The sequence below is a fragment of the Coloeus monedula genome (genome assembly GCF_965178545.1).
Source record: "Coloeus monedula genome assembly, chromosome: 14".
Taxonomy (NCBI): Eukaryota; Metazoa; Chordata; class Aves; order Passeriformes; family Corvidae; genus Coloeus; species Coloeus monedula.
This window is the reverse complement of record NC_138794.1, coordinates 20,891,441-20,919,326: the sequence shown is the minus strand read 5'-3', so window position 1 is coordinate 20,919,326 and position 27,886 is coordinate 20,891,441. Positions and strand designations below refer to the sequence as shown.

Sequence of the window (27,886 nt, the reverse complement as noted above, 5' to 3'; positions counted from 1 at the left end):
CTCTCCTCTACATTCACCATTTCCAGGTAATTTCCTTGTAGTCCTGCTGCCTCTGGAAGGGTGATGAGTTTTGGGTTAATGAGTCTGACCTTGTAAGTGCAAGCTACGGCACAGCACTGTGGAGTCGTCAGTCTGTCCTTCCTTTCTCAGAAGGGCTTGTGCAACCTCCGGAGGGCTGGCCTGGCACAACTTCCCCTGGGGCCCTCGTGATGCCCGGCCCAGCTGGCGGGGACTTCTTGGAGGAAGCGGGTTCTATGTGCCCACCCGTGGGAGTGCTGGCTCCACCATGAACCTTTTGGGCTGTGGTCCCCAGGAGAGAGGTGAGCGTGGCCGTGGAGCCTGGGGGGTGAGAGCGGTGGGCACAGGGGATGTAGGCAGGGGGCAAGAGTGGCTGTGGGGATGAAAGCAAGGGTGGTCATGGGGACATGGGCAAGGATGCCCGTGGGGATGAGGCAAGAACACCTGTGGGAACAGGGTGAGGACACCAGTGGGGATATGGGTGAAGACGGCTGTGGGGATGGGGCGGAGGACATTGGTGGGGAGGGAGGTGAGGACACCAGTGGGGATTTGGGCAAGTACACCCATAAGCAGGTGTGTGGGGAGGAGGAGAGGACACTCACGGTAAGTGGCTGAGGCCACCAGAATGGGGACATGGACACCTGTGGCAAAGGGGCAAGGACTGTTGTGGGAATTGGTTGAGGTCACCAGTGGGGCTGGGGGTGAAAACACCCGTGGGGAGGGGGTGAGGACACTTGTGGGATATGGACAAGTCGAGCTGTAACGGAGGGGGGGAGGTAAGGGGGGCACTGTAGGGAGGAGGAAAGGACACCCGTGTGAATGAGGGTGAGGTCAGCAGTGGCGGTGGGCGTGAGGACACCCCTGGGGAGAGGGAAAGGTCACTCGTGGGAAGGGAGGTGCGGGCGGCAGTGGCACCCGGGCTAGGGACACGTCCTGCAGCGTCCCCGTCGGAGCGGGCCAGACATGCGGAGCCGGTCCGTTCGGGGCCGGGCCGTGCGGAGCCGGTCCAGTCCGTGCCGTGCCGGTCCGTTCGGGGCCGGGCCGTGCAGGGCCGCCGCAGCCCCGGCGCGTGGCGGCGCCGCCCCCGGTGCCGGCGGGCGCGGGGCGGGCCGGGAGCGCGGAAGTGCCGGGGCCGCGGGGCCGGCGGCAGCCGAGTGCGGGCCCCGGCCCGGCGCCGCAGCCCCCAGCCCGCCATGGGCCGCCGCGTCGGGTGAGCGGACCCTCGGCCGAGCCCGACCCGCCCCAGCGCCGCCGTCCGTCGCCGCAGGTGCCGCCGCCGCGTCCCGGGGAGAGGAGCTGCCGCGGGCCCGGCCGGCGGCCGCCCAGGCCGGCGAGGAGCCGCCGGAGAAGCGATGCAGGAAGGTGAGTGGTCACGGGGCAGTGGGTAGAGTGACTGTGCCACCCCCCGGGCACTTGCGAGAGTACCCAGAGGAGCCCCATGTCATCCATCCACCCACCCATCCTCTTGTCCATCCACGTACACACCCATCCATCCATCCATCCATCCATCCATCCATCCATCCATCCATCCATCCTTCTCTCCAGTCTCTGGGCACAGGAGCATCCCTGTTCTTCCAGTCTTTCCTGCCTGCTGGGATGAGTATCCCTCTTGAAGCCCACCATGCCTGGCCACTGGGTGAGCGTGAGATGCTGGGCTGTGACTGCAGTGTTGTTCCCAGCTCCACATGCTGTTTCTCCACAGCCATTGCCATAACTGAGCAGCCGGTCTCTGTCTCTGTCCCGGTGGGATACTCCTTCATGCTGCGGTGCCGAGCCCAGGGATGCACCTCACTGCAGTACCAGTGGTTTTGTCAGTACCAGGTAAGGATGGGGTGGCCCTGGGTATGGCGCCAGGCTGGGTCCTTGCACACAGTGGGGGAGCTGAAGAAGGGGAGGAAACCAGGGATTTCCATTTTTGCTGCTCTTACAAGGGGCTTCCTAGTGCCTTCTACTGCCAGCAGTGGGGAAGGAATTGCTGCCCACTGCCTGTGTTTTCCCTTTAGTCTGACTGCCGTCCGATTCCTGGAGCGACCAACCAAGACTTGCCCATCATTGCAGAGCAGACCCAGCTCTACACCTGCAGGGTCAATGACCTCCACAGAAATGCCGTCTTCTCTGACTGGGTGAAGGTGGAGGTCCATCAGTGTGTTGCCAGAGGTACAAGCCTTTTACCTTCTTGATGTATTATGGAATTACAGAATGGTTCGGGTTGGAAGGGACCTTCAAGCTCATCTTGTACCACCCCTTGCCATGGGCAGGGACACCTTTCTGTCTCGGTTTGAGACAAGTTTAGGGGGAAACACTCTGGAAGGAACGTCTCCTCCCCAGAAGACAGGTTTCAGCACTCCCCCCCACCAATATGAAAGGAATTTCTTGGATGAAAGTGAAGAAAACCTATTTATTTAACAAGCAGAGTACCAACAAGGCACAGGAAACAAATGAGTAGTGTTAGATAATAAACCTCCTCGATGCGGAGAAAGCTGGCGGATTCAGAGTTCTTTTCTGTAGCTGGCTCGGCCCCTCCCGATGTCCAAGGCTGAGATGTGGCATCCCCACAGCCTCCCTGCTGGTCCACGGGGTCCGATGATCTGGTTCTCAGATCACAGCTAGGCAGAAGAGTTCCAGAAGAAGAGGAAGAAGAAGAAGTTACCAGAGGAATTCAGTATGCCAATATGGGAAAATTTCTTGCCTCAGCTAAGAGGCTGGCTAAAAGCAGAAAGGTGCTCCCTCGGCTCTGCAGCGGTGAGAATGCGGGGTGTGTGTGAGTCCTTGAACACAAACCATGCTGAGGAATTCACCTGGCTTCTCTCCCTCCCCTTCTGGACCCAGCTTAAAGCTATGGGACCCATTTCTGGGCATAAAGCAGACGATAGGGAAATACAGTAGTATCATAAAATCACCCCAAGACACTTTCACTAGAGCAGGTTGCTCCAAGCCCCGTCCACCTGCACCTCATGCTTGCCATGGGTTTCCCAGAGTTATTCTGGGTATTGGGACTGGAAGAACCCATCTGCCTACTTCAAAGCTGACCCAAAATAACTTGGGGCGTGGTTGACCTTAGAATGTTGACTGCACCCTTGGAAGGAAAGGGCGAGGATCAGGTTTGGGAAGCCAGAGGCAGGGCTTTGGTGTGGCATTTACTATCACAGGCGTTGCTCTCAAGGGTTCCCTGCTCCCCAAGGAGAAAGGTGATAGTCGAAAATGGCCGTTGTTTGCTGTCCTTGTGGAGGGAGGACCAATTCTGTGTTGCTGCCTTGCAGGTCTGCCCCCTCGGCTGTGGCGAGGAGAACCAGTCATTGTCCTCAACCCCAGCGAGCAGCGGGTGGAGGTGGGGCAGCCGCTGCAGCTGCAGTGCGCTGCCATGGGGGTCCCAGCCCCCAGCTACCAGTGGTACCACAATGGGAACCTGCTGGAGCGGCAGAAGAGAAAAAAACTCTGGGTAAGGTTTTCTGGGGATAGTTCAGAAGCTTTTGCTGCTGAGGTGGGTAATGGGAGAAGCTGATTGCAGAGTTGTGAGAAAACCCTCCACATATCACCCCACTGCTTTGATAGCCAGCTGGATGGCTCTGTGTGAAGGGGGAATATGTTTTATGGACTTCTTTGAAAGTTGTGGGTATTCCTCTAGGAGGAAACCAATCCACAGATGCGTCAAGGGCTCTCAGCACATCTCTTGTGCCCGTTTACAGCAGAGACGTGAGAACAGTTATTGTCTGTGCATGCAGGGGATTGATGGAGCTGCGGGAATGCTGTGTGCCTGCTGGAGATCTAGAAGGAAATGTGGTTTGCCCTGACAGGAAAGAGTCAGGGAGGCAGCAGAAGGGCTCGCTTTGTTTTGTGTCGCTGGCTGAGTGTAAATCAGTGCTGTCTTCTTGAATCAAGAAAGGAGATTTCCTTCCAGGGCATTACGTGAAGGGCACGAGGACAAGACATCCAGTCTCTTCTCAGTAGTGGTCAATGGTATTACAGATGGCCTTAGATGGTATTACGTGGTGGCCTTAGATTGCACTTCTGATTGGAAAGCTCAGTCTGGGCACTAAGAAGAGGTTGTTTTCAGAAGTGGATGGTGCTGTGCTGGAGCCAGAAAGGCAGCAAGGTCTCTGTCCTTGGAGGTGTTCAGGGCTTGCATAGACAGAGCTATGGCCGCCCTGACTCAGTGGTGGCTTTAGTCCCTCTCTGAGCAGGATCCTGGGCTGGAGAACCAGAGTCCTCGCCAGCTAGTACTGCTCTGGGTCTTGTCCCCATCCTGATTCTTTGTGAGGCAAAGTCTCTGCGAACAGCAGGAAAAATACTTCTTATTCCATGACCGTGAGTGCCTTCAGCAGATCCTGGCAGGGAGCTTCAGACTTTCACCATAAATAATGTGATTTAACTTTTGATCTGCCTAGATCACCCATACCAAGGTCAGTGACTCCGGCACGTACCTCTGCTGTGCCTCTAACAGTCACGGAGAGCACTGGACCAACGCCGTGGACGTTCACATCGGTGAGCAGAACCAGCCCACGTTGCTTTGCTGCACATCACCTGATGTGAGACATAATTACAGGGGACAGAGGAATTTGGTGCTCTCTGGAGGTGCTGAGCTGGTGAACAAGGACTGTGATAAATAGGATTCCTTGATACTGGGGCTCTGAGGGAGTAAAAGGAGCAGTGGCTGGAAAACCCCCTAATTGCAGCAATGTGCTGTCCGACAGGTGGGATGCTGCTGGGCCCTGTAGTGTGTCAGACACCTGCTGTGTAAGGGCAGGCTCAGTGCTCTCAGCTGCTCCCTGCCATTTTCTTGCCATGCCAATGTGCTGCTTTCACAGCTCCAGGCCAAATCGCGGCAGGCTCCTGTGGCCAGACCCATTTCCAGTCTCACTGAGATTAAGGGATGTGCTCAGACATGGAGCTGGAGAGGATGGTGTTTATTTGGGAAGGTTCGGGCCCCTCGGGCTGGCAGCTCAGGGCTGATGCTGTGTGAGTGATGGATCCCAGGGAGAGGACGTGTCCCCAGACCCCCAGGCACGTTCCACCTCTGGCTGCTTTGACCCTCTGCCTTTACCCTATGTGAGGCAGGAATAGCATGGGCTGGCTTTGCTGGCTCTTTACTCCATCTAGAGATTTTTCTGTGCCATAAGCTTCTTATCCTGCCTTTTAGGCTGGCTTTAAAATTTCTCCAAAGTACAAATTGATCTTGTGTAGCCAGAGAGCACTCTGCCTGCCTCCTCATAGCTGGCAAAACACGTCCTAGGAGGATAGTGAGATTTGGACACCAGATTGGGTTGGGTTCAATGTGTTACTGTTGGGGAGCTTTAACTTGCAACAGGTGCCTCTGTCAGAGGCAGAAAAGGATGAGTGCTTTTGTTCTGAAGCTTTTCAGGCATCTCTGGTGCATCAGCAACACTGGTTCAGGGGTCAAAGACCCATGAGATTTATGCAATTTATCCCTAATTTTTTCTTTTAGAGCATGTAGGGTTCTGGAATTTTCTCCTGGGCTGAATTTTTAAATTTATTTCTAATTTAAATAGGAAAAGCTGGAGCTGTTAGGGTAATGATGATTTTAAGAGGCTGGAAGTGCTCAGGTAGGAGAGCTTGTGGACCAAAGTGAGTAACATTTGGGGCAGCTTTTCTGAGCCAGAAGTGCTAAAACAAGAGGGAAAGGCAGAGCAGGGAGATGAAAAACTCTGGGAATATTATTGCAATCAAAAGCAAACAGGCAAACTTTCTCTGTTCTGGACATTTCTGGGGAGAAACACTCAGTTTTGGAGCTTTTATTGAGTCATTGTGTTCCCTTTGCTTTTGCTGCAGCAGGGTAGCAGGTGAGTCACATCAGGTACGAGCTTCTCCATGTTGACCCTCCTATCCTGGTCTGCCACTTCTCCAGGCTTTGCATCCCAGCTGCTCAGGGTGTCATAAATCAAACTGGATTTCATAAATCCTCCTAACATCAGACCAGTGTCTTTAAAGTTAGCAGTCAGGCTATGAAGGAGTTGCCTGAGGAGCGTTGCTTGTGCAGATCCTCTGTGTGTTTGATCCAGCTGTGCATTGTTGGGGATATTGGAGCAGGATTCAGACCTGGCACTGGGTGCTGGGCCCAGGCTTATCATTTCCCTCTTTCTTTTCCAGGTACATGTGGCTCTGGAAAGTTTTTTGGTGAGTACTTTCATCTTTTCTTCCTGAGCAATTTTTCCTTTAATTAAAAGCCAGGCTCCAGGGTGGATGGGAGGACAAGGAATGGGAGTGCTTTTTCTGCAGAGACCGCTTCAAACCTTTATGCCCATATTGCCACAGGCTCTGCGCTCTTGGATTAGAGCTGCACAGCATAAAATGAGTCCCGTCCCCTGCCAAGCCCTGATCTTTCTCAGCAAATGGAGTAAGATTATTCGTAATGAGTAACTGAGTCCTAAACTCTGTGCCTGCCAAATGATTTTAAAAGTGTTGTTCACATGACAACTTATCCCTACTTGAAATACCTCCTCAGAGCAAGGCAAAGTTCCTCACTCCCACCACTACTGAGCAACATAAATCCCATTTTTTTACAGTGGGAGGTGGGGATAAAATCAAAGCAGGAGCCATGGGTTTCTCTCCTTCAGCCCTGTGAGGGAGAGGACCCCTCAGCCTGGCTCAGCAAATCCCTCTCCCATGCACCACTGACACGCCAGGCCTGTGGTCATGGTAGGGCAGGTAGAGCAGAACCTCTGCATTCCTGGGATTTTGGTTGTCAAGTGAAAACTTTTCAAGCCTTTCTGTCAAAATGATTGTGTATTTTGTTGAAGTATTCAGAAAGCCAAGGGCTTTCTGGAGGGTGCTCCAGGCTTGCAGCAGCCTAGGGTCTATCCTTGCTGCCTAACTTTTCCTTAGATTGCCCATATCCTCACTCCAACAGGAGGAGGTGAGGTGATCTTGCCTCCTGCTGAGCATTTCTGGCTTTTTCACTTGGTGTTTGTTTTAGCTACAGGCAAAATAGCACTTTTAGTGGGCAACAACCGCTACCGGCATCACCCCAACCTCATGGCTCCTGTGAGGGATGTGTTTGAGCTGAGTCGTCTCCTGGAGCATCTGGGCTTCCAGGTTGTCTCCCTGCTGGATCTGAACAAGGCTGAGATGGTGGCAGCGGTCAGTCGGTTCCTGCAGCTCCTGGGGAAGGGAGTCTATGGTAAGGCAAAGCCAGCTCAGCCACCTGCCCATGCTGAGTAGAGATTGGGCAATTTTCTGAACAGTTATTGAATTAAAAGAGAAGAAATTGAGCTTTGCTATCTCAAGGGAGACCTGCATCAGTACCAGGCTTGGCAGGAGCCCCTGGATAAGTGTAGTTCAGTTTTGGCCAGGTTATAGTCAGGCAAAGTGGATGTTTCTCCAACACATGGCTCACCTCCAACCCCAACAGTGTGGGCTCAAACTGAGTTTTTGGGGAGCCAGTGCTTCTGATAGTGAATGGGAAAGGGGGCTTTGATTTTTCCTTGGCTGAAAGAATTGGGGAGACTGACTGATTGTCCTCCCCCGTAATGTGTGAGGAGGGGAGCTCCTTTTGAGCCCTGACTGCTGAATCTGGTCATGATTTTCTTAGTTCTCTTTCCTGAAGGTCTAATTTGGGCCCTTGACAACCCTTTTGCAGAGGAGCATTTCCATCTGCAGGTGGCTTTGAGGTTGGGCTTTGAGCTTATTGCACACTGCTCAGTGGGAAGCGTTCCTCAGCCATGAACCCAACCGGCAGATTTGTGGGTCTTAAAGCAGATGTTCAGATTTGGTGGTGCAGGTAGCATCTTTGGGGTCCCTGAGATTCTCCCAGCATGACAGATACCCTGAAAACACCTTGCAGGTGTTTTTTTTTGCTTCCGAACCTCAGTGTGAGGCTTACCTGCCAGCTGTGTGGCACCCAGACAGTGAAAGTCATCATGGGCTGATTCCAGGCTGGCACTCAGTGTGAGGTTTGGAGGTTGTGGAATGGATGGGGACCTGGCCACGAGGGAAATGCTGTACAGCCACCTTGTTCTGGGAAGCACTGACTGGAGGGGGAGGCTGAGCTGGTGGGAAGGGCTGTGCGCAGTCCTGGTGCTCCAGCTGAGCACGTCACCTATGACAGCGTATTCCCATGACTTCACTTGCAGCTTCCTTTTGTTGTTGCTCTCTGAAATCCCCTTGTATCCCAAGCTTTACCTCCTCTCCCAGGTCAGAGTCATCCCAGCTGCCAGTCTTACCCTCTATCCGTGGCATGTGAGGACCAAATGGCATTTTATCCATGGCCCTTCCTAAGCACTGGAGAGAAAAAATGCTTGGAAACAGCAAACCGTTCACAGTGTCATTCCTTATTTGAACTTTTAGAGCTTTTCTGCCTTCGTGGCCTCTGATCCTTCCTGGCAAAACTGATTTTGTGCGCTGTCAGGAAAAACACTAACAGCTGAGTTGAGTGTTGAGTGTTTGTGAGGCAGCGCCTGCTTAGGTTGAGGTTTTCTTAACAGCTCTCCAGGCTCAGTGGTGTGCTATTCTTTGGAGGCAGTGAACCCCAGTGTGAGCTGGGTCCAGCAGTGATTGAGTTCAGGATTCTTGCCACATTGGCTGGAATCCTAATATAATGGTAGGACATTGGGTCAGGCTGCCTGCTGAGTGCCCCAGTTGTGGTGAGACAGCAGCTCCAGGAACAACCCAGGCAGCCTGTTAAAGACTCCAGAGGTGCCTGTGACAGCCAGTCCTGTACATCCATGTGTGTGTTGGACACGCTCCTGCAGCATCCCGGTGTTCTTGAGGAACCTGGAGGTGCCACCTCCTGTGTAGCAACCACCAGAGCTGAAGTCAGGAGAGCTTTGTGTAGACATACAGAGGGAGGAGAGGGCTGACTGGTGAACATGAACCTCCATGGGTTGGTGCTCATTGCCCCTTGTTGTATGGTCTGTGCCAAACAGGGCGGTTGGGCTTTGTGGTCTCTGTAACTGTCCCTCCAGGAACTGTGGGCTTTTGTGAGATTTTCTTCCACTTCCACATCTCCCAACCACCCCAGCACAGCTCCTTCTCCCTCTCCTCCCAGGCCTGGATCCTGAAGTGTTCAAAAAACAAGTGGATGTGGCACTGCATGATATGGTGAGGTTCAGTCCAAGGTTGGACTTGATGATCTTGGAGGTCTTTTCCAACCCTAATGATTCTATGATCCAAAGGTTTCTCCAATTCACTGTGTGGAGGTGGTGGGTTATCAGGCTGCTTTTCCTCCTGATCTCATCTTAGAAAAGCTGCAGAGGATTTTTGAAGGCCCCAAACATCCCTCAGGCAAATAGGGAATCCCCGTGGATGTTATTTCGAGCATCCTAAAAAGTCCCAAATCAAAAAAATTACATTGGAAATGCAACGAGAGCAGAAAGTTGTGAGTGGAATACGAGGAAAATGGAGTCATGCCTTTGTAAAGCCACATGCTGCATTGTAAGCAGTGCCTGGAGCTTCCCCTTTTTAATTTGGGACTCGGAAGTTTGTCTGTGATGGGCAGTTCTGACTCATACGATGTGGAAAGAACTCAGAATTAAACAGCCCTTTCCTTCTCTGGGCAAATTGTTGACTTTCCTGTTCAGGAGGAGAGATTTAGTCCAGAAGAGGCTGGAGAAGTTGCTCAGGTGATGTGAAACCCACCCTTTTTGATTTGAACATGAGTCTCTGTGGTTTATATAGCATGGGGAGCACTTGATGGTACATTCAGGTGCTCAACAAGACCTCAAAAGTTAGAAGATTTAAGGATTGAATCATTCTTTGTGGGCTTTCCTGTTACATTTCATTTTTTTCCAAACCTCAGTGATGCTGCCTGGTAACAGATGTCATCACTTCTCTTGTGTGTACAGGCAGAGGGATGAAAGCCACCAGTGCTCAAAGGCTCAAGGGGCCCAACGTACATCTAATTTTTCTAGAAGGCTTCCTTTTTTATTCTCTTTTCTAATCTCAGGGGAGGGTTTTGTGGGTTTGATTTGCAAGTTATGAAAGTTTAAAGCTTCTGCAAATCAGATCCTACTGTCTCTGGCTGGCAATCCACAAGAAGAGGAACACAAATCTCACGGGCACCTGTGAAAATGGCCATTTGAGAAACTTTCCATTGTGCCCTGAGAATAGAAACCAAAGGTGACTCAAGGCCTTTTTGACTATGAGATCATGTTTTCCATCCTCCACACGATGAGATCATGCTTTCAGCCCTTCAGCTCCTACCCCTGTTACTGCATCCTTGCAAAATCAGACCAAAGTGAGTGCCCTCCCAAGTCCAGGGGCAGGAACAGTGGAGGGAAAATAGAGGAAAGGTTACTCACTGAACTGTGGGCTTTGGCAGCGAATCTGAGTGAAGAATTTCTCCTGTTGTTGCTTCTTAGCTGCTTTTTCCGATTCCTGACCTCTCACTCTTCACTGTCCTTCAGTTGCAGTAACACAACTCTCTGTGTCACCTCGCAGAGCTATTTTTAACCCATTTCAATTCTCCAAGTTGGCTTTCACCAGCCAGCATCCCCCAAGCAGTGTCATTGGTGCTGGGGAGGGGCAGCCAGCCGCTGTGCAGCTTCCTTTTGGGAAGCTCCAGCCTTCTTGGGGATCCCTGTGCCAGCCCGGCACTGAACACAGGGCTTGGAGAGGAGCCCCAGCTTAGGCCATCCCAAGCTCCCCAGTGCTGGCTTCCCACCTGGATGGTCCTGTGTTGCCATCTCTTGGGAAGGCAGAAACCATTAGTAAGTGTCATGTGCTTAAGTGTAAAACCCAAAATTCTTGTTGGGTCTTGGACTTCCCACCAGCATCTGCATGAGTCTGACTCCTCCCCTGCCTGACAGGGCTGGTGCCTGGTTTGAGGTTGTTGCAGCACATGATCCTTGTGTTCTGGACATCTGAAGAACTCACTTCTCTCTGTGTCTAATTTTTCACCAGCTTACAGGTGTGTGAAAACAGGCAGACCCTTGAAGTCAAGAATGTTTCCCATCACCTAAGTTGGTGCTGATCACCTAAGAAGAGTTGTTAGTCTCTTCTCCCAAACTAGGAAACTGAGGAGCTTCTCATTTAAATGGCTGTTAATGTATTTTCCATCCTGGTAAAATCCTTTTCTGTTGCCTTATTCCTTCAAAGAGCTGAGGAGCTCTTGTACAAGACATTGTACAAAGGTGAAATTCAGCCTGGCAGGTGCTGAGCCTGGGTGTTGTAGCACAGAGGTTTTGGAAGCGTGTAAACCCAGGGACTTCAGGAGACAAACAGTGCAGGAACCCACAAGTACGGGAGAGCCTCTTGGGGCTGCTTCCAACTCTAATTAAGGGAATAGTTGGGAAAAAGTTGAAACTGTGAGGTCAGTGTAGCTCCAGTTCCATAGATGCTACTGGTCTAGGTCTGCCCTGCACCAGTATTCCTTCAGGACATGAGGTGGGACATGGCCATGGGGAGCTGGTTACAGACCTGCAGGTTGGCATCCTGAGTCATCCTCTCCTCTCTCTCTTCACAGCTCTATTCTACTATGCTGGGCACGGGTACGAACATCTGGGGAGGAACTACATGGTCCCTGTTGATGCTCCACAACCCTATGCCCCTGAGAACTGCATCAGTGTGCAGAGGATCCTCCAGAAAATGCAGCAGCAGAAGACGGCCCTGAACATCATCCTGCTGGACACCTGCAGGAAGTGGTAGGGTCCTCTTCCCCCTTCCCCACCTGGGCTGGGCGTTCCAAGGGCTGGAGGAGGGTGGCCATCCTCACCTGTGGGTTTTGGCAGCCCCTGCGATTGCTACATCCCCCATAGTGCTGCTGAGCCTCTGTCAGATGTTACTGATCTGTGCCATAAAATCAACCACACTGTCAGGTCCTGCAGGGTGTCCTTGGGGATGGGTCAGTGTCACAGTGTCCGGCCACAACTTCCTAAAAGCGTCTCCAGGGCGAAGGCGCTCGGCAGGACCGGCACACACTCACACACACACGTACACCCACACACCACAGATAGCTGCAGGAATGGATGTACACCCACACACCACAGATAGCTGCAGGAATGGATGTACACCCACACACCACAGATAGCTGCAGGAATGGATGTACACCCACACACCACAGATAGCTGCAGGAATGGATGTACACCCACACACCACAGATAGCTGCAGGAATGGATGTACACCCACACACCACAGATAGCTGCAGGAATGGATGTACACCCACACACCACAGATAGCTCCAGGAATGGATGTACACCCACACACCACAGATAGCTCCAGGAATGGATCGACGACAAACCTCCTATGGGGTTCCACGGGAGGAGTTTAATGCAGCCACGCTCGTTAAGGGTTCCAGGGACGAAGACAAAGAACATAGGAGGGTCCAGGGTTATACAGGAGCAGAGGGAGCATCAGGGACCAGTGATCTGAGGGCACGGGGGTGGTACACAGGCGGGACTAGGGTAAGGGAGACAGTGGGGAGCTCTGAGGGGGTGGCAGTGGGGCAAGGGCCAATGGGGGAATGGAGAGTGGAGAACCTTCTAGGGCAGGGACATATAAAGTACCAGGGGGCAGGGAGGCCAATGGGCCAACCAGGGAAACAGAACTGGGGTACATTAACATAACAGAGCAATGCATCCTGGGGAAGCCTCTTTTGTCACCCTAACCTGGGGAGGATCTCTGATCTTAGGGACTGTCCCACCAGCAGACTCTCTTTGTCCCTTGTTCCATAGGCTCACCGGCCTCCACAGGTCAGTCACGTATTAGTGCAGAGAGCATCAGACCTTGTCTGAGATCTGCTGGAGAGAAGGGGCTGGAGACCCTCCCTTGGTTTTTTGAGGTGAAGAAGCCTGGCAAATACAGGCAGGTTGCCTCAAGCCTGTGGAGGGATAGCTCTGCCTGGCATAAATTGTTGGCTGAAACTCAGCACAGGGTTTGTCTTGTGTTTCAAGCCTGACCCACCTGAGCTGATCTTGCTGACTGTGTGCTTTCCTGCTCCATGTTTCCCACGTGCTCAGGCTGGGAGCGTTCAGTTCACCTCTCTTCTCCTGGCTGCAATCTTGTTAACATCTCAGTGAGAAGAGTGCAGCTTGACAGGGAAAATATTTTAAGCCCTGCTACCTGTTTTTCCTGGCCTTAAATCCTCCTGAAGTGGTTGTGTTGTGAAGCAGCTGCTGCTGAGGTCAGAGATAAGCATTTTTCCTCTTTCTGTGGAAAACCCATCATCCTCACTTGGCCTGCAGACTTCTATCCTGCTGCAGAAAATTACTACTTGTCCAGTTTCAGCAGAGGTGGGTGGACTGCTGCAGTAGAAGCTGTCATTAGTTCATTTATTTCAGGCTCCTGAGGCAGATTTACGGGTCAGAAAAGACCTGGAGAGCAAACGTAGGAATGTCTCTCTCTTCGTGCTGTGGTTCCTGTGCTAAGAACTGGAAAGACAACAGAGCTTTTGATACCCTGAGAGATCTGCCAGCCCCTGGAGAGATGATAAATTTTTCGTGCCTTTTAGCTGTCGTGGTGGGGCTGCTTGCTTTGAGTAGCTTAAAGCTGGCTGTGCTGGGACTTGTCCTGCAGCTCTGGAGCAGGGGCTTGATGTCCCTTGATGCTGCCCTGAACTCCCCAGAATGGAGCATCCCCTTTCTCCCTCCTTGCTGGCAGCTGAAAGCAGAGTGTGTTGCTTCCCTGGCACACCTTGCAGCACCTGGCTGTCCTCCCCACTTTGATAACGGGCAGGGAATGGCCTGCAGCCAAGCAGGAACACCTGGCTCTCATGGATACTCTGCTGGAGCCAGACTAGTGCAGCTCTGGGCTGCTGGTGTTCCATGTGAGGGCAGTGTGTGATGGGGAGGCAGTGTGGGGGCTGCACAGGGACCTCAGTGCCAATGTTAACAATCTGTAAACCAGCTTTTGAGCTGCTGTCTGTCTCCCTTTGAGCTGCTGTCTCCTTCCTTGGCATTTCCAGCGGTTCCTTTGCTCAATGAAGTCTCAGTGGTGCTCTGGGAAGAGGATGCAGTGTGAGATCTGCTGTGATATTTAGGCAAAGTTGTGCAGCTGGTTTTCTCCCTCCTTCTGCAAAGTTCACACCTCCCCTTTTCCTCAGCAAGCATGGTACTTCATGCAGTGGGTGTTATCCCAGACCTTTTGGGGGCAGGAGCTCTCTCCTGAGCTCATTTTTTCTCGAGAAATCACCATTTCAGCTCAAGGAAGCACCTGGATTTCATAGCTGTGTGTGTTTACACCTCTGTATAAAACAAGGCTCCCAGGGCCTCCCTTCCTGACACCCTCCTGGTCAGACTGATGCTGCAGGTCTGTCAGCAGCTCATGCATGAAGCTGTGTCTGCGCTAAGAGGGAGCTCACCCAGAGTTTCTCCTCACCCCGTATGTTGGCATCAGAAATGCCAGGGTGGTGAGAAACACATCCTTTGCCAAGTGGGAGCAGATGCTCAGCCTTAGCAGGCGAGGAACCAGAGCACAGAGCCTGTGTGTAGCCTCATACATTTATATGCTGATTTTGGGTGGATGCGACTGCCTTTTCCAGGAATTCCCTGATTTATCCTTGGACCTGGAACCAAAGATTTCTGCATTAAATTAGGAGCAATTGAGGAGCAGATAAATCTCAATATTCAGATTTAGAAACATGTCTTCGTTCTCACATTTTCTCTTCTGATCGTCTTTAAGACAACTTACACAAGTCAGTTGAATTCTGCCATTAAACATCTCCAGACTGTGCCACCAGCAGTAGGTGACGTGCTGGCTGCTGGCAATACCCCTGTCCCTTCTGCTCTCCTTAGCGTCCCAGCTCCAGCCCCAGGAAACTGTGCTGGGATTGAATTGCATGGACTAATGCTGCCTCTGTGCCTGGCTCTTGCACTGTGTGACTGGAAACAGCTCCGAGTCACTGGTGTGACCTGGAGGCAGCCTGTCCGTGTGCTGTCAGTCTGGCTTCAGTCAGATGGGCAAGGCTTGACCATTCAATGCAATCAAGATATTTTTTTTTGTTGGAAATCAGATCCTGTCACCATGGATCTACCTGATTTTGGGAATAACAGGGGCTATGCTCATTCAGCTGCATCTAGACTGAGGTGTCAGGACCAGTTTTGAGCTTTGAGACTTGTGTGTGTGTCCTGGTCCTGTCTCTGAGGGAGATCTGGGGGTGTATCATCCATAGCCTGCTTTGGTTCCCTGAGGCAAAAGTGTGTGTGTGTGGTCTGGAAGGGCCCTGTGGGGTGTCCCAGACCTCCAGCAAAGGCAATTGAGCTGTAACCATGGTGCTGTGCACCTCTGACTTCTTGAGGGACGGTTGTCCATTGGGCCATGGTGAAGCTGTGTGTTCTCTGCACCGTGGTTCTGCCTGGAGATGTTAAAATCCAGCCTCTGGAGGGAGGTGGCAATGTGCACCCATGGCTCCAGGTTGTACCCACAGCTCCAGGTTGTACCACAGCTTCAGGCTCAGGGCAGGGAGCAGCTTACCAGTGCAGTTAAGCCACAGCTGGACATACCTACTCCTTCTCCTGTGGTTTGGGTTCTTGGTGGGACTCCCAGCTTTAGTCTCTCTGGTTATATCTGAGGTGAGGGTTGATCCTACTGCCATCCCTAAGAGATGGACACAAGGAGTGTGTGGGCTTTGTTCGTGCCAGCTGCAGATGTCCTCGACACTGACTTGTGCCTTTGCCTCCTCTCCAGGTACAACCCAGGGTGTGCCTTGTCCCAGGTGCAGCCCCTGGAGCCGTGGGGAAACACTGTCTATGGCTATTCCACGTAAGTGACTTCACCACCCCCACACCCTCCCGTGGGACCACACTCTGGCACAGCCCTGTCTCCTCTCATCCTTGCATGCATGGTGGCTCTGGAGGCTGGAGAGGGCTTCTCTTGTGCTCCCTCTGGCTCTCACCCTCCATCTGCTGGGTTTGCTGTTCAGGCACTTCTGTCCTTCCTGCTGCTGTCAGCCTGTGCTTCAGTTACAAGTTGTGTGTGAAGGTGACATCAGCTCCTGTCACCTGTTCTTCAGCCTGATTCTCCAGGTGTATGTCCCATGAGCAGCCCATCCAAAGCCTTCTGAGATGCTGGGTATTATTTCCCGGTCCAGTGCCAGTTCCACTGGCTTTTCACCTTCATCACTTGCCTGGGCTGGCAGAGGAGACTGTGCTGTCCTATCCCATTCCGTTCCACTGCTTTTTCCCATCCTGTGGCCTGCCCACCCTCTCCAGGACACAACCCAAGCACTTTGTGTTATTCCTTGAGAAGCTCACTTGGACCCAGCCACTACAGTCTGGATGGAGTTGGCCACCCCAGACTCACCCTGGACCTCATGCCCAATGCAGAACTGTGAGGACTCTGAAGAAGTATCCTTATTCTTGCAGGAGTGAAGATGCAGAAGCCTATGAATTGCAGGATGGGGAGTTCAGCTCTGGGATCTTCATGAAATACCTGAAGAAACACATTCTGCAAGAGAAGAAGGTTACACATATGCTGGAGGATGTGTTAGAAGGTGAGAGACGAGTTAGAAACCACTTGCTTCAGTGCAGGGGGTGAGAAGAGAGAGCAGAGACCATCCCATCCCAGCCAGCCAACCGTTCCTCCCTAAAATCCAAATCACAGGCCGTGCCCCATGGGATCTTTCAGTAGCCTGGGAGCAGCATGGGGACATTTGTGTAGGGCCCGAAAGGCAGGGAGATCAATAAGGAACCTGGAGTGATCCTTGTGCCTCCGACTCTTTCCTGCAGACATTGGCCATGATCCCCTGGTCACTGGGAAGCAGGTGATGGAGATCAAGCACACGCTAAAGGAAGCCCGGTCCCTGACGGATCCCATCTGTCCCTCGGGAGCAGCCACTGAGCACTGGGGACACAGCCAAGGTGAGCCATGGGGGGTGTGGGGAGGAGGGATCTGGGGGTCCCCGTGCCCCTCAGGGACACGGCACTGCAGGGAGGTGTTGACAGGACCCTCTGAGGAGTTGATCCTGCTTGAATTTCCCTTCCAGAGCCGCTGAGCAGAACGGTGACCTTCCCATGCGGGGCACGGGTGGAGCTCCACTTCCTCCGGCTCTTCTCCAACCTGATGTTCGTGTGTGCCAAGCCACAGCCACCCCTGGCCCACATCACTGACCCCCAGCTCCTGCTCCGCTGGCCTGCCGTGAGTCTTCTGGCCAGTTCTGTTCCTGGGCTGCTTCCCCCATTTCAGAGGTCGGAGGGTGGTTGGGCTGAGTCCTGAGGGCTGGGAAAGGCTGATCCCAGGTGAAAATGGATCCCCTCCTCTGCGTACACCTCTTTGAGGTTCCTTCCACACCTCTGTGGATTCCCTGCCTTGCTCGTCATGCATCACAAAAAAGATTTGGCAGCAGTTTGATGCCTTTAATCAGTTGTCCCTCAGATTGATTTCTGTCCTGCCTGATTAAATTATTGCATTTAATCTGATTGAGGCCAAGAGCTATTCTGTTTTCTGTGTTAGAAAGCAGGTCTGGCTTTTTGACTCATGCCTTCTTAGTCTGCCATGCTAATATATCTTAATGCAACAGTATATTCCTTCCCAGTTGAGCTGTACCAGCTTCCTTGCACCCTTTCTCACACCTTTCCTCACAGACCATGTGCCCAGTGTGGGCTTTCCTGGTGGTCTCCATGGGCCACCCCTATGGATTTAATTTGCTGCTCCTTTCTGTAACCATCTCCCTTGTTTTCTGTAGCCCTTCTTCCAAAGCGTAGCTCGTTTGTGGTGGATTTTTTGGCCCTTGTTGCTCGTGGAGGGACGCTGCTCCTCAGCACATTGGGGTCACTGATGCAGCGTGGTGTATCCAGGAGGTTTGGAGCCTGATCCTGCCCATTCCTAAGCTGCACCACCATTTCCTCTTGTGAGCATCATGCATGAAAATTGTGTCTATGTGTGTGAGCATGTATTTGTGGGCTTCCCCCAACATCAGTGACTGGGGGGGAAGGGGAACCCAGCTGCCTGCTCCTGCCTCTGGAGCTGTCTCAAGAGGGATCAGAGAGTCAAAAAGGTACCCCAGTACAGCCAGATCCCTGCTTCTGTCCCACTGCACGGCGGAGCTGGCTCATGCTGAGCTCCAGTGCCGTCTGAAGAGGCAGCAGCGTGTCCTCCCATGACTGTCACCTGCCCCACCTCAGACACCACAGCCACGACCACGCCCCTGTGGGGTCCCTGAGATGCCCACCGGGCTCCCTCCAGAATCTTTCCAGAGCACCTGAGGGATGCTCAGGGCAGCTGGGGTCCCCCTAAGTCCCACGTGCGTGGCTGAGCTGCAGGAGCCAGAGGCTGAAGGCCAACAACACCAGGCTGAATGTGAGGTTGTAAGCCCTTAGAATGATCCCAGAGAGCTGTTTTGTTGTGAAAATGGGGAATGTAGGAAATGGGAGTGTTCCCACCATTTGCCACATTCTGGTTATCAAAGGGACTTAAATAGGCTTGTTGTGGGTTTGCCAGGAATAATTATGATGGAATTTTCTGGCATTGATTCATTTTCTTTAGTTGTCCCATATTCCCTCCCATCCTGTGGGTTGCCTGACTTGCATTTCTACCTGACAAGCACTGTCTTTAGAGGGAGAGGCTGGTCTCGCACATGAACCAAGGCATTCCTATTTTTTTTTCTCTATACTGCTTAAATCCTTACTTTTTAAAAACCTTTATGTTGGATCTCCTTGTTTACCAGACACTTGATCTGGAGCTGTTTGACATAATGGCCTTGCCAGTCAACCTTCCCCCAATTTATTTAGAATATCCCTATTTGAGGGCCAGCTAAAACCTGGCCTTGCCAATTCCTGGGCACCATCTTCATTAAAAAACACATCCCACCATGGGGAAAGGTTTATAAGTAACTATGAATTGTCTAAAAAAATTAATTTAGAAAATGCTTTTCTCCATTTTCTCCTATACAGCCAGAAATGATAAAGGAGAGTGTGGAAGGGAATTAGTTTGTGGAACAGGAGGCTGTGGTGGCTGGGAATTTAGCAGACTGCTGATACTTGTGGATAATGAGTTGCTGTCAGCTGACAGGCTTTGAATCTCATGTGTCAGGGCTTTAATTCATCCCTTAAGAGCACAGAGTCATTGAGTGTTTGGGGTTGGAGGGGATTTCTGCAGATCAGAACCCTCCTGCTGAAGCAGACACACCAGGTTGCTTCTTGCCCAGGTGAATGTCTTGAAGGTCACTAGGCTGGAGAGCCGTGTTCCCATGGGATACAGCCCTGGATCCCAGCTGGTGGATTTTCAAGGATCCTGAGGAACAGGGAGTCAAGCAAAGGCATCAGGAGGCCTGCATGGATTTGCTGGGGGCTCCTAACTGAGCTCACACATGAAAAGGTGTGCAAGAGGTGGAAGCAGGGGCAGGTAATGTAGGAGAACTACAGAGATGTGGTTGAAGCATGTAGGAATGGGGCTCAGAAAGTCAAAGCCTATGTGGAGCTGGATCTGGGGGCAACAAGAAGGGCTTCTACAAGTACCTCAGGACTCCCAGAATCCTGAAACGAAGGAGAAGGTCTGAAGCAAGGGAGACACATGGAGGAGGAGCAGGACCAGGTCAGGGAGCACTGAACTGGCTGGACATTCACAAATCCCCAGGACCTGATGGGTGCACCCACAAGTGCTGAGGGAGCTGGAGATAAGACTGCAAGGACACTCTCCATCTCCTCATGGTCTTCCTGAGGCCTGGAAAAAAGCCCCTGTCAGTCCTGCCTTCCTGGAGGGCAAGAATGAAGATTTGGGGAGCTCCAGGAGAGTCAACCTCACCATGATCTCTGAGGACGTGACAGAGCCAATCACCCCCAAACACAGCAAGGACAAGGAGGTGACTGGGAGCAGTTACAATAGATTGCAAAGGGCCTCCATGCCTGATAACCTGATGCCTTATGCATCAAAATGATGAGCTCGGGGGACAGGGCAAGGGCAGTGGATATTGTTTGTCCTCCACACATGTCCAGTTCTGGGCTCCTCAGCACAAGAGAGACATGGACATTCTGGAGAGAGTCTGGCAGAGGGCCATGGAGATGATGAAGTGGCTGAAGCAGCTCCCTTGTGAGGAAAAGCTGGGAGAACTGGGGCTGTTCATCCTGTGGAGGGACAGGCTTAGAAAGAACTCATTCAGGTCTACAAATACCTGCAGGGAGCGTGCAAAGAGGACAGAGCCAGGTTCTTCCCAGTGGTGCCCAGTGCCAGGACTGGAGCCCATGGGCACACACTGATCCACAGGAAATTCCATTTAAAACTAAGAGAAAACTCTCCTTTGAGGGTGATTGAATATATTTGGGCTTTTTGGAAAATCAGGGCTGTGGGATTGATTTTTATTTTCACTGATGTGCTTATTAAATACACAGATCCTGTAACACCTGCAAGTGTCTCTGCAAGGTGCTACAAGGCAGGGTTAGATTTTAGAAGGATTTGGATAAACAGAAGGTGCAATTCGAGGCCAAGGCTGTTATTCAGCAGATGCAAGTTCCTGCACATGAGCAAGAATAAAAAGTAGCATAAGCATGGGATGGGCAGTGAATGGGAACCAGTTCTGGTCAGAGCCCAAAACAGCTGGGGTGACAAAAACAGGGCACAGAACCATGGCAAGGTTGGAAACAAGAGCTCTGAGATTTTTGTGAGATCCTGTCTGGCTCTCCTGGCTGTTGCTGGAACACTGGGTCCAGTTTTGGGTCCATGCTTCATGGAAAAGAAGTGTGCCAAGTAAAGCACAGATGAAGTAATGAAAGGAAAGAGCAAGACAATCGTAGTTTAGGCAAGAAAAGCAAAAATTTTGATTTTACGGGGCCTTCAAATCTATAAAAAGTTGTTTCCAACATGGAAGTAAGTCATGGTTTGAATTGCAGGGGGGAAGTTCCAACGTGGAGATTGCATTCTCCCTAACGTCTAATCTAACGCTACCCCTGCAGTAGGAAGCTGTCCCCCTCTTGTCCTGCCACTCCAGGCTCTTGTCCAAAGTTCCTCTCCAGCTCTTGGAGCCCCTTTAGGCACTGGAAGGGGCTCTGAGGTCTCCCTGGACCCAGCTCTCGCAGCCTGGCATCAGAGCAGTGGGGCTTCAGCCCCCAGGGCATCTCTGTGGCCTCCTCTGGACTTGCTCCAGCAGCTCCAGGTCCTTGTGCTGTTGGACCCCTGGGCTGGAGGCAGCGCTGTGGGTCGGAGCATGTGCTGGAGGATGGAGCTGGCTGGACACAGCAGGGCTACATCCTCCCTTCTGCAGCCGTGCTGCCAAAGCCCTGTGTCAGCAGCATCTGGCTGATCTGCTTTGTGCCTCTTTGGTCCCCAGGTTTAGTCTCCATTCACTGGCCTGATCTTCCCCAAGCTCCCTCCAGTTTATCTTTCCAGTAATGAGCTGCCAAGTGCGGAGATGGATTTGGCTTTCTCTTGCACAGAGATAAATGGTGTTTCCTCAGCCTCCAGTGACCTACTGGATCAGCGATGGTGCTACTCCTGTTCCACCAGCCTTGCATGCAGGGGTGATCCTGATGCCTGCAGATCCCAGCCAGCATTTGGGATCCAATGTTTTCCCTCATACTCTCCCGGCCAGAAACAAATCACTTTGGCTGTTTGCAGGCAGCAGTTCAGGGAAGGCCAGGAAGAGCTCCCAGGGCTTCTCCAACTTCTACCTCCTCAAATATCCTAACAGCCTCCTTCATCAGCATGCCCAGCACAACTTCTCCTGCTAAGGATCACACTGGGACGGTTGCCAGAGTCAGCTAGCAGAGGCAAGTGCCTTCTGGAAGGGACTGGTGGACCATGGTCCATTCTGGAGGGCTCAAATCCAAAGTGAGAGGGACATGGTCACAGCCCCAAGGCTGCCAGAGCTCCAGGAGCGTTTGGACACTGCTCTCAGGCACAGGGTGGGATTGTTGGGGTGTCTGTGCAGGGCCAGGGGTTGAACTCAGTGACCCTTGTGGGTTCCTTCCAACTCAGGATGTTCCATGGTCTATGATTTCGTAAGGCCTTTATTCCCTTGTCTCTTCCTGGGGTATTAGCGGCTCCAAGATTCAGTCAGTACTGAAGAGGATCTCATAGACACAGGGCTGTTTTTGGCTAAATTTGAGGAACTCAGCAAGAATTGGTAGTTCTGTAGATGGTGAGGGGCTAATTCAGCACTCAGCACAACTCAGAGCTTCCAGCTGTGCCCTTGGAAAACTTGCTGCCTTCAAACTGCTGGCAGTACCAGTGGTTACAATACTGGCTGGTGCTGCTTCAGGCTCTGCTGAAAATCCCACCATACCCCATTTTTCATAGTAAGATGTACTCGGGGTCTTCTCATTGATATGCACAAGGCAAGTGTGTAAAATCTCTGCATTCCTGTTGCTTGCTCTCTGTAGTACTTCCATATTAGGATACACAGCATTTCCACCAGGCAGCATGTCAATCAAAGCCCTGAGCACGTGTTTGATTGGCAGTTGTGCCTCAATGCTTCATGCTGATGCTAAAATTTCCTTGCATTTCCTCTTGTTTTCCTGACCCAGGAGACGGATGACGTGGCCATCCAGAGGGAGAGCCATCTGGACCATGTGGAGAGTCTGCTCGCCTCCGTGTACAAGCGGGAGGAGCTGGACTGCATCTTCCAGCTCTGTGCACTGCAGAAAATTCAGGTAGAGAGTAACCAGGTGCAAATTTCCACAGTTCTCCTGCATTCTCATGGAGCTGGTGTCCCCATCCCCATGGCTGGAGCTGGATATGCCTTTCTGACCACGTGTCTGTGTCAGTGTCACATCCAGACTGATGTTAGAGGAGCTTGTTGATCTTCAAGGCACAAAAGCTGCCCTCTTTTACAGACTCACAGATTGGTTTGCGTTAGGAGGGATCCTAAACCTCATCTTGTTCCGCCCTCTGCCATGGGCAGGGACACCTTCCATTATCCCAGGTTGCTCCAAGCCCCATCCAACCTGGCCTTGGACACTTCCAGGGATGGGACAACCACAGCTTCTCTGGGCAACCTGTGCCAGGGCCTCGCCACCCTCACAGGGAAGAATTCCTTCCCAATATCCAACCTAGCTCTGCCCTCTGGCAGTGGGAAGCCATTCCCCTTATCCTGTTATTTTAGGGCCCTTGTTTGAAGTCCCTCTCCAGCTCTCTTGGAGCCCCTTTTTAAGAACTGGAAGGGGCTCTAAAATCATCTTGGATCCTTCTCTTCTCCAGGCTGGACACACCCAGCTCTCCCAGCCTGGCTCCATAGGAGAGCACTGTCCTTTCACCTCACCTTTTCCACTTCAGCATAATCTTTCTGATTTACAATCAGGCTGCAGAGCCCAAGCGTGGATGCTCTTTGCTGTTGTGTTGTCTCCCCTGCCTGACCTTCCTATCAAAGCTGACCCACACCAGCCTGTGCTGGGAGCAGAGACAGGCATCACCGGTCGTGGATTGTTCTGGTTTTCTGTGCTGCCTGGCCAGGGAAGCTGCTCTTTGCCCCATCAGCCACAGGGAGGTCAGACCTGCCCAGTTACTTCAGGTGGAGGATGTCTCACGAGGCTGTGTGCTTGCCTGAGAGATGAGCTCATGGGCTGGCCAGGATCTCCTGTCATCAGAGTAACACTGCCAAGCCTGATCCAAGCTGTGCCTCTTTGGCACACTTGAAAACACCCTCAAACTATTTAAAGACCATGAGAGAGGCAGAATTGCTGGTCTCCTGGCTTGTCTCTCCTCAAACAGCAGTGTGCACTTTGTCTCTACTTGGACTTTTTTTCCTCTCCTAACACACAGCCAGTGGATCTTACACTGAGTGCTGCTCTCAAGCTGCTGCCTGGATCTGCCTACAGCAACTTCTGCTTGCTGAGTACGTGACGTGCTTCAGCATATGGCAGTGCTTTCAGTTCTTGATTGTTCCTGGAGCTCTTTTCTGAACCTTTCCCAGTTGTTCTGCATTGCTTTTAAGTGCAGACAGAGACCTGGACTGGGCATCGCCTGCCAAAATCTTCTTGTTCTATTATACATCTCCCTGCTCTTTACAGGTGTTTCAGGCACCGCGCCGTGCTGGGGTCTGCTTTCAGGGGTTTGACTGCCATGAATGTGGTTATTCTCTTATTTCTTCATCTTTTAGAAAATTCTAAAATAGTGCTAGGCTGTGAGCAGATCCCTGTGGAGCACTGCTGCTTAAAGCTGTTGGTTTTTAGAGTGTCAGGTGTGTTTTAGTTCATAGAATCCCAGAATGGTTTGGGCTGGAAGGGACCTTAAAGCTCATCTTGTTCCACCCCCTGCCATGGGCAGGGACACCTTCCACTGGACCAGGGTGCTCCAAGCCCCGTCCAGCCTGGCCTGGAACATTGCCAGGGTTGAAAGTGTTTAATGCTTTCCTCTCCCATGTGCGTTGGTCTTGGCCATGGTGCAGCCCCTCCTGCTCCCCTGTGCCCACATCGCCAGAGTGGTGCTTGCAGTGACAGTGCCCTGATGGAGCTGATGAGATCCCACATGTCCTGATTTCAGGAGAAGTCCTGAAATACAGAATCCATGGCTGAGGCCTGTAAGCGTCATGATCTGTGTGAATATGAACAGCTCATTTTCTCTGGCAGTAGCATTGCTCCATCATGCCACAGCATGGGGCTGTGAGCCTGCACAAGAGCCAGCCAAGGCTCCTTTCTGGCAGCAGCAGCAGCAGGAGAGCTTTGCTTCCCATCGAATTCTCCCATTCACTTTGTGTTCTTTGCTCTCCCCTTCCAGACAGACGTGGTCCTGCAGTTGGATTTGCATTACACCCGGCCAAGCACAAACCAGAGGACTTGTGAAAGCCTCCAAACGACCCTCCAGAGATCCCTGCTGGGGCAGTTTTTCAGCCAGAGGAATGACTCCCAGCCAGCTCCTGCCCGCGCCGGCAGCGCGTGCCTGCGAGCTGCGCTGGCGCTGAGCACGGACCCGAAGGGCCAGGGATCCCTGAGCACAGGCTCTGGCCACAGCTTGCCCAGCAGCAGCCCCTCCAACTTCAGCAGCGAGCCCGAGGAGAACGATGAGAGCGAGCTGGGCGAGCTCTGCTCGGCACTGCTTCGGGCTGGCCCGGGGCAGGACGGGCCCTGAGCCTCAACCTTGGGAGCTGCTCTTTTAACTGAGGCCTCAATTTGAGTGCTAAATCTGTCAGAATCCACCAGCTGCTTCCCAGCCTCAGCATTGCCCTGTCTGAGGCCAAGGCTGCTTTTTTGGAAAGGTTTCTCCTATCTGCACCGTGTGGTGTGCAGGGCCTCAATTCCCTCGGGGAATATTCCCTGTCCCATGGCAGCATCGGGACCAGCGGGGAGTCATTGTGTCTGGCAGAGGACAGGGCCACCCTCCAGTCACAGCATTGCCAGGCAAAAACAGCACCACTGCAAGACAAGGGCACTGGTTGATGTTTTCTGCCTGAAAACAAAAGTTGCTGCATGGAATGTGATGAGAAGCCCACAAACACTACAGACCCCTCTGGCTCAAATCCCAGCCATGGCTGCTGGGTCTCACCAAGCTGTGCAAGGGACACAGGGCTGGACCAGGAGGACCAGGTGAAAGAGTGTAGGCTTTCCCTGGGGTCCCAGCATGGTTTCCTTCCCATGTCTGTGTCAAAGCAGGTGTTAAGTTATGCATTTATGTATTTCTGAAGAATGTATTTATAACTGGGGCGAGACAGTCGCTTGCCAGGAAAAGAAGGTCAGGTGTTCTATGCAGTGTGTGTTTACATTGGAGGCTGGTGTTCCACCAGGAATAGCCTCCAGGCAGGTGCACTGACACCTGCCCCTTCCAGCCTGGTACAGGGGCATTAAAGGGTGTTCAGCCCTCTGCAGTTCCGAGGTCCTCTCAGGTGCAGAATGTCCTACTGAAGAGATGGAATGTACCGGGATTGAGAAAAGATAACCTCAAAAAAGTTATTATTAGTGCAGATTGTTTTTTCTGCAGATTGTGTGCCTGTCTGTGCTGTGGGCAACCTCAAGCACTACATGGAGAACCAGCTGTTTGGGGAAAGCCACAGGTGAGCAGGGCCCAAAGGGCAGCCTGGGTGGGCACAGGCCCCTCCCTGATTGCTTCCCTAATACATGTTTGATAAAGGTGATTACTCAGTAACAGCCTGAGAGGGTGATCCAATAGTTCCAGAGGGGCCAGTGACCCCAGTGAAGTGTGCAGTCTCCATCCTTGGAGAACAGTTCTCTCTGGACTACAGAAGGTGCTGATGACCTGATCCAGGCTGGCTGAGGGCTGGACCAGAGACCACTGGTGATCCCTTCTGGCTGCTATGGTCCTGTGGAAGAAAGAGGTTGGAGGGCAAAACTTCTTGAGAGGTCAAGGGTAGCAGGGTGGGGAGAATGCCTGAGCTCTGTCTTGCTTTAAAAGGGTTGGAGGCAGAATTTTCTCAGTTTTGCTCTCCTTCAGTGAAGATACATTTCTGTCTGTGGTGTCAGTTGCAGCATAGAAAAATCTGAAAAGTTGCTTCCAGATAAACCATTCTACAAGTGCTGGAAACCTGTCCAAAGAGAACAGAGGAGGCTTTTATTCTTCTCACAGTGAGTAGAGCCAAGGGAAAGAAGAGGGGCCCCAGCTGGCTGAAGGCTAGAAAGTCTCCTAGGAAAAAACCTAAAGTTTAAAAAAAAAAAAAAAAATTCAGAGGATATAGTTTAAATAAGATGGGCTGATAGAAAAACTAAACCAGAAAATAATAAACTAATTTCAGGAAGAACCAAAGATGAACTCAATACTAGCAGCCACTGAGGGCACAGTGGGAATGGCTCAGCAGGCATTTGGGAGGAGCTGGGGGGTCTCTGTGAGGATTATTCCCACCCTCCTGTGCTGTTGAGGCAAGGCTTGTTCCTGACTCCCATTATCATGCCAGGTGTCATCTAATGTGAATGTTTTCTCATTCAAAGTGAGGCTGTTTATTTTTTCTGAATAAAACACTATTGGTGTTTTTAATGCACAAAGCTTCACGTGGCTCTGAGTTAACTGTGTTTATTTTCCCTCTGATTGCCAGGGTGTAACTTAATATTGATCTACTGGGATTTCATGCTTCCATCTTGAGCTTCTGGGCTCTTCTATGTGAGCATTGTTTCTTTTTTTAGGTAACTAAAAATACTGAAGTTTGGATTTAGAAGGCAGATCAAATTACTAGATAGGATGAAATGAGGTCGGGTGAAATGTGTAGATAAAATAAGTCCTCATTCATTGTGATTTGTCCCTCTGCTTTCTAAGTGTGGCTCTGATGGCTTAGGTGGTCTCCTGTCCTGGTGCCAACCACAGCACTTGTCCCTGTCATCAGTTCTCCTGCTCCTCCAAGGAGCCCCTGCAGCCAAGCCCAGGGGAGAATCACCACATTCCCATGGTGGTTCATTCCCTGAGATGATGGTTTGTCACATCTGGGAACTTGCTGAATTGCAAAGGTGAACTTTGTGTCTTGGGCCTCAGCTGGAGTCATTGTAGGAGGGGATGGAACTGTGGATCCTTCATCCCCACCTTTACACATGAAATCCAAACTCCCTCATGGTGCTTAGTGCCAGTAAATTCTCTGGAAATCTGTGTTTCCATCTCCCAGCATCCAGGACAGACAAGGCATCCCAAGATGACTGTGTGTCTCTTAGCCATGTCCTTTCTGTAGAGCTTGGCCTCCACACCCCCTGGAAGGGTGGGAAGGGGGGAGTGCACAGGCAGCAGCAGGCAAAGCGGGACCGAGATGTCAGCTCCAGTTCCCATTCCCTCTCTGCCTCCTTCCCTTCCACAGCCACTGCCCTCCACTTCCCCTGCTTCTGGGCCAGCCTGTGCCCAGGGGCTGCAAACAGTGCTTAGAACCATTTTTGTAGGTAATACAGCTGCTTTCCTTCACCCAAGTCTGTATTTTCTTTAAAAAGCACCAAGTGAACTGAAGCTTTAAAACAATACATAATGAAAATAGCAGCACCTAAATATTCAATAATTTTATTTTTAGGTAGATGCCCTTCTTTTCTTCTCTGCTAGGGCATATGTGTTGAAGGGAAAGGCCTTGGACAACAGCCTGATACGTTCTTCTTCTGCTATAGAATTCATTTGGGATGCAGTTCTCAGCTCATTTGCTGAT

General features: G+C 51.8%; 1 protein-coding gene across 1 annotated transcript; it reads left to right on the top strand.

Moving 5' to 3' along the window:
* Positions 1-1,155: 1,155 nt before the first annotated feature.
* LOC309578303 (mucosa-associated lymphoid tissue lymphoma translocation protein 1-like) lies at positions 1,156-26,765 on the top strand. Its single transcript, XM_082290833.1, has 14 exons — positions 1,156-1,380; positions 1,721-1,839; positions 2,022-2,175; positions 3,279-3,457; positions 4,404-4,500; positions 6,124-6,150; positions 6,950-7,153; positions 11,435-11,612; positions 15,592-15,666; positions 16,269-16,396; positions 16,632-16,763; positions 16,889-17,061; positions 22,359-22,484; positions 24,547-26,765. The coding sequence occupies exons 1-14, from the start codon at positions 1,371-1,373 to the stop codon at positions 24,895-24,897; spliced, it is 1,953 nt and encodes a 650-aa protein (XP_082146959.1). The 5' UTR covers positions 1,156-1,370; the 3' UTR covers positions 24,898-26,765.
* Positions 26,766-27,886: the final 1,121 nt, after the last annotated feature.